The sequence below is a fragment of the Curcuma longa genome, chromosome 14, assembly GCF_044706935.1.
Source record: "Curcuma longa cultivar G26 ecotype Majalengka, Jawa Barat chromosome 14, ITB_CL_G26_1.1, whole genome shotgun sequence".
Taxonomy (NCBI): domain Eukaryota; kingdom Viridiplantae; phylum Streptophyta; class Magnoliopsida; order Zingiberales; family Zingiberaceae; genus Curcuma; species Curcuma longa.
In genome coordinates this window covers 7,819,446-7,834,367 of record NC_133874.1, presented here as the reverse complement: position 1 = coordinate 7,834,367, position 14,922 = coordinate 7,819,446, and the positions used below count along the sequence as shown (strand labels likewise).

Genomic DNA, 14,922 nt, shown 5'->3' with positions numbered 1-14,922 from the left:
GGATCAAATTAATTATTTCAAATCTCTGAACAATTTTTGGTTCCTTAATTTCTGGTAGTTCATCAGCAGCATATTTTCATGTCTTTTAATTCCCGTTCCGACTTTTTCTGATTGAACTCTTGCATTTTGAGATGCAGCGGGAACGCATTCACTCCAGCTATATTAAATGTTGCCCTAGATGATAGTTGAAGTCCTTTAGGGTTCCCTCTTGAAGAGGATCGAATTTCCCCTTTCTAGATTGTGGATAGTGTTCTTCGTTATAAATTTTGAATGATGCCTATTTTAGTTTGAAACTACTACTGCTTCTACATCTTTTATACCTTCATAACCTCTGTACTTCTTTCTCTAGTGCCATAATCGGTATCTGAAGAAGCTCTTGCACTTTGCAGAAAGGTTTGTGATTGTTTCGATTCTCTCTACAGAATCCAAACATCTTATGCATATTTTCATGTCTTTTAATTCCGGTTCGACTTTTTCTGATTGAACTCTTGCATTTTGAGATGCAACGCGAACGCATTCACTCCAGCTATCTTAAATGTTGCCCTAGATGATAGTTGAAGTCCTTTAGGGTTCCCTCTCGAAGAGGATCAAATTTCCCCTTTCTGAATTGTGGATAGTGTTCTTCGTTATAAATTTTGAATGATGCCTATTTTAGTTTGAAACTACTACTGCTTCTAGATCTTTTACACCTTCATAACCTCTGTACTTCTTTCTCTACTGCCATAATCGGTATCTGAAGAAGCTCTTGCACTTTGCAGAAAGGTTTGTGATTGTTTCGATTCTCTACAGAATCCAAACATCTTATGCTTTCAGGTAACTAAATTCTCTGATACTTTTTAGCTTGTTCAAATGATATTTAGACTTTTGATATACTTAATTCTCGTCCTGTAAGAGGGAGTCAATAGAGATTTCCACGCTTAAGGTTTTTGATTGATTGTTTCAATTATCTCTAATGCAAATGCTTAAGGAACTAATTCTACAGGATCCAAACATCTTAAGCTTCCAGGTAACTAAATTCCCTGATACTTTTTTGCTTGTTCAACTGATATGATATTTAGAAACATCTTGTTGCATACTTTTGCTTAAGATAATTCTACAGGATCCAAACATCTTATGCTTCCAGGTAACTAAATTCTGATACTTTTTTGCTTGTTCAACTGATAAGACTTTTGATATACTTAATTCTCGTTTTAATAGAGATTTCCACGAAGGTTTTTGATTGTTTCCAATTATCTCTAATGCAAATGCTTCAATGATATTTAGAACTAATTTCACTCAATCCATTTACAAATGCTTCAAACTAATTTCACTCAAACAAGGGCAAGAAGATGTTTCGATTTCCTTCCCCAGTAAAAATGAAGCAATTCGTCACTGCCATTTCTGCAGAGCAGAGCAGTACACTGTACCATCGAGCAAGGTTAGTACAAAGCATTTACAACCTGCAGCACCCAACTGCCTCACATTTTCGGCATTTGATCGTCTCCCAATTAAATACACAAACAACAAAATAAAACAAAAAAAAAATTATAATTTTTAACACAATAACCAAATAGAAACAGAAACAAAAGGCAATCCCATAACAAATTAGGAAGAAGAACAGGTCAGAACAAAATGATTAGTTGCCGAAAGAAAAGGTCTTAAATTTCTTAGAATGCGGCTCATACACCTACGGAAAAACCCAAGAATTTGTCTCAAACACAGCAAAATTGAAGCTTCGGAACTACTACGATCTATGGCAGATAATCTATGATTAATTTTATAGCAGAAGAACTTGATCGGTAGAAAATACTCTGCAAAATTTTTGAACTCCGTTAGAGGTCGAAGTCCAGCCACTCGCGGATCTCCTTATCGGTGACGAGGATGTCTTCGACGCCGGCGAGGTCGGTCAAGGAAAGCTCTGAGTCCATTTGGTTCGTGAAGAAAAGGTCGTCAGGGCCCAGTACGAGCTCTGCTTCTTCCAAAGGTAGCGCTTTGAATAGATCCGCAAAGGACTTCTCCTGCTCCGCCTCGGCGGCGGCCTTCGCCGGAGTGGTGTGGCTGGAGGAGATAGAGACGTCGAGGACGGAGGAGGGGGAAGGTGGCTCCTTGACTGGAACGTCGACGGAGGCAGATGATGAGGCGGCGGCGGCGGTGGTGGCGGCGGTATCGGACGAAGCGGTGACAGAGAGGTTCTTCTTCTCGGCTCTGAAGCGGAGAGCGGCGGCTGCGTACGCGGCGGCCGCGGCTCCGCGGTGTCGAAGGTGCCAAGCCAGATCCTGACGCCGCCGGGGTTGCGGATCTCCGCCGCCCATCTCCCCCACGGGCGCTGCCGGACGCCTTTGAACCTGGAAGCGGACGCAGGGTTTGCCGCCTTGACCTTCTCCTTCCGCAGCCTCCCGCCTCCCACCGGCGGACGGCCAGCGGGGGAAGATGAAGTCGCCGGAACAGGGAACTCGTAAATCGACCTCTTCGTCTTGGCGGCGACTCCTTCGTCCCCGCTCGATTCCGTCGCTTCAGGATCATCGAACACGACGCGGACTCTTCTCGCTGCGTGTTTCGAATCGACCAGCGAAGTGGAATCAGATCGGCGGCGGATTTGCTTCTTCCTTATCCTCCTCTTCGCCATTTTGTCTCCTTCCTTCTCGGGAAGACGTTGAGAAAGATGAACAATCGCACCCATTTTCTGATCTCTCAACCAAAACTGAATCAAAAATTAAAAAAAAAAAAACCCAAAAAATATATAGAAAAATCCGATCAAAATGGTAAGGTTTTTGCCGATCTCTTCCTCAACTGAAAGCTCTTCTACGACACCAATCTAAATGCTGGAATCCAAAGTACTTCACTCCAAATCCTACCCTGCAACCACAAAACCCCCTCACCAAATCAACCATCTTCGACCTCTCCAGCAAAATCAAAATCAATCTTCACAACATTCCAAACAAGATCAAACCTGGAATATCGCATCGATCCCTTCTTCTTCGCCGCCAGAGAGCAGGCAAGGAGGAAGAACAAAATGGCGAGAAATCCGGCGATCCAACCGGCGAAGAGATGATACCGATCCAACGCTTCAAGCTTTCCGGAGGCGAACGAGAATAGATCGATGGCTCCAGACGACATAAAGGATGAACCCAAACCCCGATCCGCTCGCCTTCGGCGACTCCTCGACCTCTCTTCGCTTTCGCCGCTCGCCGCTAAACCCCAAAGCGAAGAGGAAGGAAGAGGAGTGAGAGAGAAAGAGAAAAAGATAGAGTCGGGCGAATTAATAAGAAAGGAAATGAAGGCCGATGACCATCCAACGGTTCAAAATCGCTGCGTCGACGGAGACGTCTATGGATGGAGAGAAAACACTAATTTAAATATTAATGGTAAATTTTAATTCGTTACTAAAAAAAATAGAATTTTATAAAATAAAAGAGATGAGATAAATGTTTGTGTTTTATTTAGTATCTCCGATTTAATTCATGCGAGATATTTATTTTTTTAAAAAAAAGGAAGGAAATTTTACAAATATTTGGAAAGTGGATTTTGATCAAATTGGAATTATTTAATTGGTTGTATTAACTTGAATTTATCTTCCAATTTATGATTAATATTTATTTTAATAATGAAGTTCCATGTTTCACTGAAATTTTACGCACGATCTCATGCACGTGCAGGCTCCCTGCTACAGATAAAATAATACGATAGTAGTTAAATGCGCATAATTAATCCGCACGGACTAAGCACGTCGTCGATTGTATCGTAGTAGATTCGTGCGGACGAACGAGAGCGAACCCATGCGAAGCTTATCGTATTAAATATCTCTCTTTGCATAACTTACGTAGTCACGTGATCACCTCCTGCCCTCGCACGTGGCACAGTCCTCGAAACAGTCCAGGCAAAATCTTGACCGGTCGTATTTGAAATTTTCAATATTTATTATATTATATTTTTGTGAGAAATTGAAATTAAATTATTATCGGATATTTTCATTTTTTAAAAAAAAAAAAAGGAGAGAAAATACAACAAAATTATTTGCCCAGTTTTGCGTCAGATCGCCAGCAGCGACTCCGACGGCCACAGCGAATCGGCGAAATCGAACAGGTCGAAGCCCGTGGCTTCGTCCGCCGGTCTCTCCTCCGCCCGGACCCCGACGAACTCCCCCATAGCGTAATACGCGTCCAAGTCATCCGCCAACTCCCACATCTGACCGAACCCTACCGCCTCCGCCTCAGCAGCAGGGGCCGCCGCGGCCTCGTCGGAGGACGACGACGACGCGGCCGGAGGCGGCGGAAGGCCGAGCTCGTCGTCGGAGGCCTCCAACAGGAACCCCAGGTCCGGCTGCTCGGCCGGCAGGGCGATTTCTTCTTCCAGACTCTTCATCACCGACGCGATGTCCTGCTCGCCGGCGACGACGTCCTCGCCTTCGTCATCGTCGAAGAGGAGATCCTCGCGGAGGCGCTTCGCCCCGGGCGAAGGCATCTCCTCCTCCGACTCCTCGCGCCGCCTCTTCAGATCGCCGGAACTCTCCATGGAAAACCAACCGAGGGTATAATCGTAATAACAGAAAATAGTAGGACTCGAGTGGCTTTTGTCCACGGTGGAAGACTGGGACTGGAGGAGCCTCTTTATATAGGGACCGAGATGGGGTGGAAGTCTATCCATTCCAAGGTTTTCATAAATTACAAGGGTTTTCCTGCAAAATGCGGTGAGAGAAATTCTAAGGTCATCCACAACGGGCGCAGCGGTACCTTTCTTTTTCAGTTTTTTTTTTTATACTTTTCTAAATTTTTATTTAAAAAAAAGAGTGAAAATACGCATGAGTCCACGTCTGATTATGAACGGCATTTCAAGTCCGGATTTGGCGTCCGCTTCGAGATTTTTTTGTTTTTGTTTTTTAGGGAAAAAAAGAAAAAAGAATTTAAATTTTGTCGGATTCGAAGGACGGAAAGCAATTTGTGCGGTGGTTGTATGCGGTAATCGATGGGCGGGTAGATGAGACTGACGTCAGGCGACGCCACGTGTCGCGTGCTCTATGTGTTGCCGTTAGGACAATTCTTCCATAACGCCCGAACAAATTTGTTAATTCAGGAAATATTGGAAAATTATTGGACATTTTTCAAACTTCACCCTCGTTTTTTTGAATTTCAAAGAAACATGCGCACGTTATTAAATCAAATATATAATATATAATATTTTTAATATTTATTTTATTACTGAAATACTCATTTTTAATAATATTGTTCATATTTCTAAAAAATAATATTCTAACATAGTTATTTTCATTCTCTTGATAATCTTTATCTATTGCAACTGTTACAATATATTGAATTAAATTAATTTAATTTTAATTAATTTTTATATATTAAATTTTTTTAATCAAAATATATTTTAAACTTGATTCAAATTATTTAATTTTAATTAAAATCATTCTTGAGTTGTTTTAATAAATTTTTAAAAGCCTTAAAGAAACTAATAATTAAGGTGTTTTTTTATTTTTATCATTAATTGTTTAAAAATGTATTAGAAGGTGTTTAATTATGCGGATTTGGTATTAACTAATTTCATCAGGAAGGAAAAGGAATGAGAGAGATAGAAAAAGATAGAGTCGGGCGAATTAATAATAAAGGAAATGAAAGGCGATGACCATCCAACGGTTCAAAATCATTGCGTTGATGGCTCAAAATACCATATTAAAAATTTTATATTATATCAGTATATCAAAAATTTTAATATTTAAAAATATATATTGATACCGTACCTAAATTTCGGTATATCAAATTATAAATTATAGATGTGGTATAAATTTTATATCATTCATACCAAAAGTATTTCATATTTTTAATATACCAAAATTATAAAAGAGAAATAAATTATATTTGACAATTTGTTCATCGAAATTATTTAATATTCCATCATTTCGGTATATATTAAAATATCAAATCTCATACCGATATGGTATCGATATAAAAAATTTTGGTATAATATTATATCATATCCAAATTTTTAATATACTATTAATATCATAATACTTCTTATATATCGGTATGATATATGTGATATATTAAAATATTCGATATTCCTCAATCTTTTATCATTATTATTTATATTTTAATAAATTTTAGTTTCAAATATTATAATAATATAGAATTGAGGGTATCTTTGAAAAAAGTGCAAGTTTAATTTTTTTTAATATGAAATAATTAAAACTATTCTGATAATAAAATTAAATATTTTTCTTTACACTTTAGTATTATATTAGATTTTTTTGAAAATTATATTATTTTTTAGTGAGACAAGCATAATCAAAATAAATTCAACCATAAAATATAAAACAAATTTTCTCTCATAAATTAAATTAGAGAATTGTTTTTCTTTGGATAAGATTGGCAAGTAAGAGTATATATCAATGCACCATCAAGTCAAATAAAATTATCCACATATAATATAATTTAACATTGATAAAATTATCTGTTATGGCTTGAAGATGAAAACGTTGACTGCCTTAGATCATACAAAGTTATCTTAATTTTTTTAAAATTATAAAATATTGGTAAGCATTTAAAATAAATATAACAAAAAAACTCTTGAGTGATAATATTTTAAATTTATTGAAAAACAGTCGCACATTTTTTTATGATGAATTAGGGGTTTTGACGCAGTTCATGAAGATGAATACAACGTAATGGTACAAGAAAATAAATATTTAATTTTTATCAGAGATCATTTTAATGGCACAATAATAAACGTTTAATATTGATAATATGTTTAAAATATTAAAAATTATTAAACTTAGAAAATATTTTTAAAAAACTAAATTTAAACGTTTAAAGTTAACTAAAATATTTTAATTTAATAAATATTATAGATAAAATACTTAAACTTCATCAAAAATATTTAAACTCAACTAAAATATAGTTTTAACTTTGTAAAAATTACTTTAAAACTGAATTAAAATAGCTATTATAATAGTTTTAAGTTTTTTAATTGTTTAATAAAAATTTTTAATATAAAAATATTCTATACATAATATTTTTAGTAAATTAAATTTTAAAAATAAAATAATTTATTTTAACATACAAAAATATTTTGAAAAAATCTAATAAGGCAACGCAAGCTATCCGCCGAAAAGTCGATAAATCAAAGATTCCTCTCTCCAAACAGCAACATCCATCAAAACTCAATATAATAATAATAATAATAATAATAATAAAAATTCATTTTTTAAAATTAAAATCGTCATTATTATCAAAATAACTTTCTATTCCACTTCAGCATTTTTTTTTAAAATAAATCATAAATATTATATCATAGATTATTGAATTTATATGCTAGTAACCTATGCTGTTTGAAAACTTGAAGACGAGAAACGGAAAACACGAAAACAGAAACGGTAAATGGCAATAATGAAGTTTTCAGATTTTGGAAATGTACAAGAACCCCCCTTGGGCCTCGTCCGAGATCGTCCGGGACCACGCAAAGGAGCTCTAGAGCTGCCAAGAAACCAACGCATACGCTAAAGAGGAAGGAGGCAACCAAAGCCATAATGGAACTTTATCCTTGGGCCTTGCCGACGGCGGAACACTTCCTGGTGGATCGTTCTCCGACACATACACAGGCTCTATCGGCTTCCACTCTGACGGCTTTATCCATCTCGACGGTACGATTGCGATCCCAAGATCGAGTCTTTCCTCATCGCTTACCAGATTTATGTTTCAAAAGGAGGAGATTTTGCAGGAAAGAAGCTAATTTTCTATTGTCCGGTACCCCGATGGCGTACTCCAAATAAAATTCTGTCCGACACCCCGATGGCATACTCCCGCCCCCTCCCTGTCATCTTTTGTACTGCTCCGGCTAGTGCCGGCGCTGTCACGGGGTGACTCTGCACCTCCGCGGCGCCGTCCGAGACCGTGCAGAGGAGCTCTAGCGTTGCCAGCGCCCGCTCTGCGATCGCACCGCCTGGCCCCGACGCCGCTACGGCCTCCATTGGCTGTTTTTTTGTAAGTTTCCACAGATGAAAACGTTTTCCCCCGTTTCGAAAACGGAGACGGCAGTGTAAATGCCATTTTCAGATAGCGTAGTTAGTACCTACAAAATTATATTATTATTAGATTTTACCGTTGTTAATTGAAAAATAAAAATATTTTTAAAATAAAAAATAGAATAGATTATTATTTTAATAATAATAATAAAGAGCTTCCCGTCTTTTGCAGAAAGAACGTGGACAAACAAACAACACAGCGCGAGACTAGGCCATTAATGGTTTGTTGTCTCCATCAAAAGAAGTGCCTGATCACAAGGACAGACTGCCGCTGCGTGCTTCTGCCTGCCACAAAGTACCATGAACACCTCACTCTTCTTCCCTCCTCCTCCTCCTCCTCCTCCTCCTTCTGCTTCTCTCTCTCAAGAACTTCTTCAGCAATTACCATCAAAGATCAAGCATCTGAAACGAAATCTCGCTTGAAGTTCAATTCCAACAACAAGAAGACAAGCGAAACAAGCAAAAACAAAAAAAAAAACCTAATCCAATTCCAATCCACCTTGCCATAAACCAGATTGAAAGATGCCAAGTTTGTTTGCGTGATTCTTACTGTTTCTTCGATTCGGTGTTCTTCCGATCGTAGGTGTGTTCCACTTTAGGAAAGAAAGAAGAAAAACTAAAAATCGGCCTTCGATCGGCCGTCACTTCGACGCCCTTTGAGGGATCTCGTGGATGTGCTGCAGCTGCCAGATGTCGTGGTCGCCCAGCCCTTCGAATTCTTCCCCTTGGCAGATCTCCGGGCAGAGGAAGTCCGCGTCGACGAAGGGGAACCACCCGGAGAGCTTCTCCTCCTCGATTCCGCACAGAGGCCACAGCAGATCGCCGACCTCCGCCGTCCCGTCCGCCCACCCCGCCAGGACTTCCTCCGCCACCGGCGCGGACGGCACGCCAGACGAATCCTGCGCCCTCGCCGCATTAGGGATCTCGCCTTCCCCGATCCCCTTCCTCGCGGCATTCCCCTTCCTCGATCTGCCCGATTTGGGCGCCGCGGACGCCTTCTGCCGCCGCGGGGCCTTGCCGGAGCTCTCCGACGCCGAAGGAGAAGCAACCTCCGCCCTGATCCGCTTCATCTCCTGCCTCCCGCCCGCTTGCATTCCGGCGATCGATGATCCCGTCGCCGGAATTTATACGCCTTCCTCGAGCAGCCGATTTCGGCTGCCCCGCGGGAACTCCCTAACAGTAAGCTGCACCCGCTTCAATTTAAATACTATTAACAGAAAGAGTGCCGCAAAAGCCTTCCCAGTACTTCATGCCATAAATAGACTATAATTTGGCATTTCATTAACATTTCATTTCATTTCATTTCAAACAGGGTTGCCGACGTAGGAGGCAGGTTGACAGCTCAGTCGACGCCGCCTTTGTGATGAAATACGGACAAATAACGATTCGATTTAATGAAAAATAGCGACGCGATTTGAGGAACGAGAGAGGGACAGCGAAGCAATGATTAAGAGGCAGAAATGACAGGATTTAGGAGGCTTTGCGTCATTAATTTCGGCTAATTAATGTTGTTGCCGTTAGTAGTTTTAACTCTTAAAACAAACAACTTGTGATTAATTTTGTTATTTAAACCACTAGTGGGATCTGTCATCTCTTTATTTTATTTTATTTATTTATTTAATAGACAGGAACGTCGACAGCCGACTTGATGCATATGACACTCAACATTCGTGCACCTTTTCGGCCACAAGAGGGATAGAGCTCGGTAATCTAAGCAAACGGATTCAGAAATTAAAGATGAATTGTAGTGACTTTAGGTATGAAAAAAATGAATTAAACATCAAAATATTAATTTTTTTTATACCAAATTGTAGACTACAAATATGTATCTAATTTTTTTAAAGTTAAATTAGAGTCCAAAATAATCCAATCTTATGAGAATTTTTTTAAAATTAGATTAGAGCCCAAAATAACTCAACTTAGATTCATCTATGATTAAAGTTATATTATATAATCTTTATCAAAAAATGAGGTAAAGAGACTCGAACTCAGGAACTATAAGACCTACTACTAGCCAACTGCACCACCAATCCTTTCAAAATTATTTATCAATGATAAATTATTATAAGACTCATAGGGCTAGGCTACAGCCCAAGCTCATACTTAAATCCGTCTCTGTCTAAGCATCTTTTTTCTTTTATAAAAGGTGTATGTCACTCCAATTGTTTCATACGGTTGTCTTTATGATCATTTATGAGAAAGTAAATTAAGAAACTACAGTTGATCATGATGGAAAAGAGTGTTGCTTGACTTTGTCGAGATTCGAACTCTTGCTCTTTTCTATAAATCTATTCCATCGTAACCAACTCAACTATGCTCCAAAAGTAACCTAAGCATCTTTTAAGTCAACGCTCGTTATCCCAAGTATTCAATCTCTCAAACGCCTCTTTTACCTCCACAACATTCAACATCCTTAATGCTAAAGAACTCAGCCTCTAGCGTCTCTTTAGCTTCAAAAATAATCACAGAAAATTCAAAATGAGATAGATATTTCAAATTTAATTTTAAAATATCCCTAATAATAATAATAATAATTATTATTATTATTATTATAAAAAAAGATAAAGATGGGTGGAGTTGGGATGTGGTTTGGAGGAGCTGAGCAGTTGCTGTCGGATAGCGAATCTCGGCATCCGGATCCTCCACACGCTTCTGTCGACACTCCCGACAGCGAGCGAAGCCGCCGGCCCACGCCATATCCGGATCCGACCCGCTTCGGAGTGGATAAGCATCCGCTTCAGCAATTATTAATTATCCAAAACGACAAAACATCGCTCTCTCTCTATTTTCTCATTTTAATTTTTTTTTTTTTGTCCCCGGGACATTGATGCCGTGGTAGGACATATTTCACCCAAACACTTACTTCGATCTCCAACTACGATATATTTGTAAGAATTTTCTTTCAAATGGAGAGCGCAATCAAAAAGATGTTGGACGTCTAGGTTAACCGCTATGTGCACTTTAATTTACCTTGATGGTTAGTGGGAAATTTTCATAAGACTAACTGAGATTTATCATTTTTTATTCATTTTAAATATTTATTATTGAATGAGATTTGTGAAAATGGAACAACAAAGTTCAAATCTTCACTTGTGCATGCTTGAATATCGTGATTTATCTTAGGACGTTATTATTATTTTTAATAATTTTAAATATTTTTAATTTGATTTTGTACAATTGTGCATAAAAAAATTAAAAGGACATTTTTTCCATTATTATTCAACATTAATTAGACTTTAATGATATCATTTCTTTAATAATTTTGATAAATCAATAAGCAAAATTAAAATGGAATGCTTTTAAAATATTATTTTAAGATAAAAAGAGGGCCATTTTAATGATATATAAAGAAAGTAAAATTTTAATTTTTACCCATAAAAATAATTTCATTTAGTAGTTTTTTTTTGTCAAAAAAAGTGATTATTTGTTAAAATCATTAACAATTTAAAGACTCACCAATTTTTTATTTTGTTGATGAATAAGTGATTTATATATCAATTCAAGAAGATAAAAATAGGATATTTTAACACCAAAATAGAACCTTTAAGGCATATTATTATTATTAGCGATTTTTATATGGTCTTTTTAGAAACTAATAAATACTCTAATTATATGTGTTTTATTGTTTTCTAAATTAGTATTTAGAAAAATCTTTCAATTTGAATAATCCTAAACTTTATAAATAAAAAAAAATCATGTAAATAAAAATACATGTGAAAATAAATTTACGAGTTTGTAAAGTATTTACAATATAAAAAATAATCTAAGCCATTAAAATTTCATACATAATATTTTTAAATAAAAAATATATGAAAGAGAAAGAAACATTTAAAGGACCACTAAATCTACTAGATCTCCCTATTTGTCTTTTTTTAAATAAGACAAGTATAATAAATTTATATTATGTATTTATTTTATAAGATTACACCTCCTATAATTCATCAAATATATTTATAATAATTTTTAAATAAGACAAGTATTAACCCCTTATACTTGATGGCAAGACTAGAAGATTAGGGCGTTACTCCTTTGATTCGGTCTATTGGGCGCGCAAGGCATGTCAAGCAACGACAAGAGTTGCAATAGCGCGCGGGACTATCTAAGCACAATTCATATAGGAGCCAAATTTAAATTTTTTGGGTGTTGCTCCTTTGATCATGCGAGCAAGGCATGGTAAGCAACAACAAAAGTTGTGACAGCGTTAGGGTTGTCCAAGTACAAGTCGAGTATGAGACAAACTTGGATTGTAGCGAACATATGCGATGATTAAATTTGTTGGGTCTGAGTATTTAGCCAAGCAGACTTGTAGGAAATGCAAACGATGGCATGCGGTAAGCACATGCAATGCAACATCCAACATGATGGATGGAATGACACGGAATTGTTTTGCCTAAGTTCGCGATGGCAGACTTGGCCAAAGCATAAGGCATGCAGGCTAACTATCGGCATGGTGCCAAAGTAGCAAAATGACGTGGGCAAGTAATTTTGAATACATGAGAAAGGTAATTGACAAAACTGCCATATAATTGCTAAGTCAATCATCGCCTATGCATTATAAATAGGCAAGATTAGATAATAACAAAAGGAGGGGTTTGTATGTGAGCAAATTTGTAATGCTCCATTTTGTAATCATTTGTTATTGTTGTAAATAATAGTGGTTGAAAATTTCCTTGCAAATTATGTGCTACTTGCTTCTAACACGGTTTGTCTGGCCGAACACGGTGTATTCCCATATTTGGAAAGTCCAGATCTAGCGCGCAATCATATGATAGACGATGAATCGCGTGTCACTCATGGGCGCGCACGAACCCATCGCACAATATATATATATATATATATATATATATATATATACATCCACGTGTCTCTTAATTAGACTATATGTCTCTTATCCAATTAAATCAAATTCGAGTGACCATGCTCTCGGATTTGGACCAGATTTTCAGTCGAAGCTGATAAGAATTCCAACCACAACACAAAGATCCAAAAAAATTAAAAAGGAAAAAGACATTAAATGTGAAGAAAAGAGACATCAAGCAGCCACAAACTATGAACATTGAACGACAAGAAGCATACTTTTTTACAGATTGAGTAGTTACATGTTTGAGGAGTCGGATGATACAGGTTACAGACCAGAAAGAACAGCAAGAATGAACAGCTTTGAAGCCTCAGATCATAAGAACAATGGCTGAAATCCATTTCATGGATCAAGCAAGAAGGGGAAAAAGAAAAAAAAAAAGAAGTGCTTAAATGTACAATTGGGAAGAAAAGCTGAAAGGTCATGGAAAATCCCTCAAAGATCCAATCTTTGGCTCAAAATTCCTGGCTTTTGGTGTTAATTTTGTTCTTCTCTTCCTCTTCTGCTCAGGCGACGGCGGTGATGCTGCTGCAGCTCCGGCGGCGGCGGTTGAGGCAGTCAAAACCCTCGACGCGGACGGCCGCCGGGACCAGGCCGAACTTTGCGTGGCCACGACCTTGCTTGGGGGACATCGGTGGGTTGGGTTGGGTTAGTGCCGGTGGTGGCGGGCGATCCTCGCCGAAGCGAGCGTCGTGAATCACTGGGTTCGCCGCACGGCTCGGCGGCGAGCCGCAGAAGAAGGGCGGCGAGGAAGCTACTTGCGTCTGGTCTTCGCCCTGCAATCGAAAAACATTTTTCCATCAAGAGTTTGAGCAGCTACTCGATTCGTCCAAGAAAAGCAAGAAAATGAAGCGAATCTCTGACCTTTCTGAGAAATATGTCGAGGAGATCTGCCCCGGCCTTCGAATCAGAGAAATCGATTTGGTAACTAAACGAAAAAAAAAGGAAGATCCAGGGATGGAATTAGGTTAGGGAAGAACGAGAGTTTCCTGGAGCAGAAAACAAACTTCAGATGGGAGGAGACGTTAGGAAATCACCTCGAATGACATCGCGCAGTAGCGAACTGGCTTAGCCGCCTTGGCTTGGGGAAGAAGACCGGCGGCCTCCGCTCGGTGAAGGGAGCCCAGATCTCTTCGCGGGCGGCGAAGGCGTTCTGCTGCCGCATCGCGCAGTGATTCATATCTGCTCCGATCTCTTCGAGATCCACGATCGCAACGCCTGTAGAAGCACAGATCCACCGAATAAGACCTCCAATCGTCGATTCTAACACCAAACGAACTCAAAAAAAGAGGAGATCTGAAGTTCAACCACGGCAAAAATCAGAAAATGAACAAATTCCTGTAGGAAGATTTGAAATCTCGTCGATTCTCAGACAATCAGAAGCTTAAAAAACTAATTGAACAGTACAAATTTCAAATCTTTCGGCGGAAAAATAGCCAAAACGATGCTTCAGCCCTAAAAAAAGGGTTTGATTTTCTTATGCTCGCTGGCTCATAACGCCATGAAAGGGATTCAATAAGCTCCGATTGACGATGAAACAGGACGATCGGCGTTCGGGATCAGAGATTGGAAGAAGCGATCACCTTCTCGCCCGCCTCCCTGTCAACGAGAGAAGCGATTTGAGAGAATCGCAGCCGGAGAAGGAAGCTGAGAGCGGCGACGAAGAGACGATGGAGAGGGAGCGTATTTATTGGAACAAAAAAACACAAGAATAAAAATTAATTCAAACGAAATAGGAAAGAGAAAGAAGAAAATAAGGGCACCCACTTTTTTTTAAATTGTCAAAAACCCGCCTTGATTTTAGAAAATATTAAAATAACATATTATTTTATTTTTTATAATAAATTTAATCAAAATTATTATAAGATAAACAAATTAAAATCATACAATTATATAAGAAGATTTTTTTTCTAATTTAATTAGAATTATTTAAATATAATTAGAGTCAATAGGATGTTATTTTGATATTTTTAAAATTAGTTGTTCTTTTCTTTAAAATGATTAAAAATGAATCGGGGTCTCATTTATTTATTAAAAATCAAGCTCCAAAATCTTTCTTATCCAA

General features: G+C 38.0%; 3 protein-coding genes and 1 pseudogene across 5 annotated transcripts; all 4 read right to left on the bottom strand.

Annotated features, from left to right (window-relative positions):
* Positions 1–1,554: 1,554 nt before the first annotated feature.
* LOC141844672 (uncharacterized) lies at positions 1,555–3,207 on the bottom strand (annotated as a pseudogene).
* Positions 3,208–3,962: 755 nt separating this feature from the next.
* On the bottom strand, positions 3,963–4,547 carry LOC141845555 (uncharacterized). Its single transcript, XM_074733615.1, has one exon. It carries the CDS (start codon positions 4,489–4,491, stop codon positions 4,009–4,011), a length of 483 nt encoding a protein of 160 aa, XP_074589716.1. The 5' UTR covers positions 4,492–4,547; the 3' UTR covers positions 3,963–4,008.
* A 3,855-nt stretch (positions 4,548–8,402) lies between these two features.
* Positions 8,403–9,242, bottom strand: LOC141845563 (uncharacterized). The gene has a single exon (XM_074733623.1). The coding sequence runs from the start codon at positions 9,091–9,093 to the stop codon at positions 8,641–8,643; it is 453 nt and encodes a 150-aa protein (XP_074589724.1). The 5' UTR covers positions 9,094–9,242; the 3' UTR covers positions 8,403–8,640.
* Positions 9,243–13,027: 3,785 nt separating this feature from the next.
* LOC141845091 (uncharacterized) lies at positions 13,028–14,548 on the bottom strand. Of its 3 annotated transcripts, none has more exons than XM_074733136.1 (4): positions 14,441–14,548; positions 13,895–14,075; positions 13,722–13,785; positions 13,028–13,633 (listed from the first exon to the last, which is right to left on the bottom strand). In XM_074733136.1, exons 2-4 carry the CDS (start codon positions 14,035–14,037, stop codon positions 13,364–13,366), a joined length of 477 nt encoding a protein of 158 aa, XP_074589237.1. In that variant the 5' UTR covers positions 14,038–14,075; positions 14,441–14,548; the 3' UTR covers positions 13,028–13,363. The 3 variants fall into 3 exon arrangements, with proteins under 3 accessions (XP_074589237.1, XP_074589236.1, XP_074589238.1); XM_074733135.1 differs by having other exon boundaries at positions 13,895–14,153; positions 14,441–14,543; XM_074733137.1 differs by having other exon boundaries at positions 13,895–14,051; positions 14,441–14,537.
* Positions 14,549–14,922: the final 374 nt, after the last annotated feature.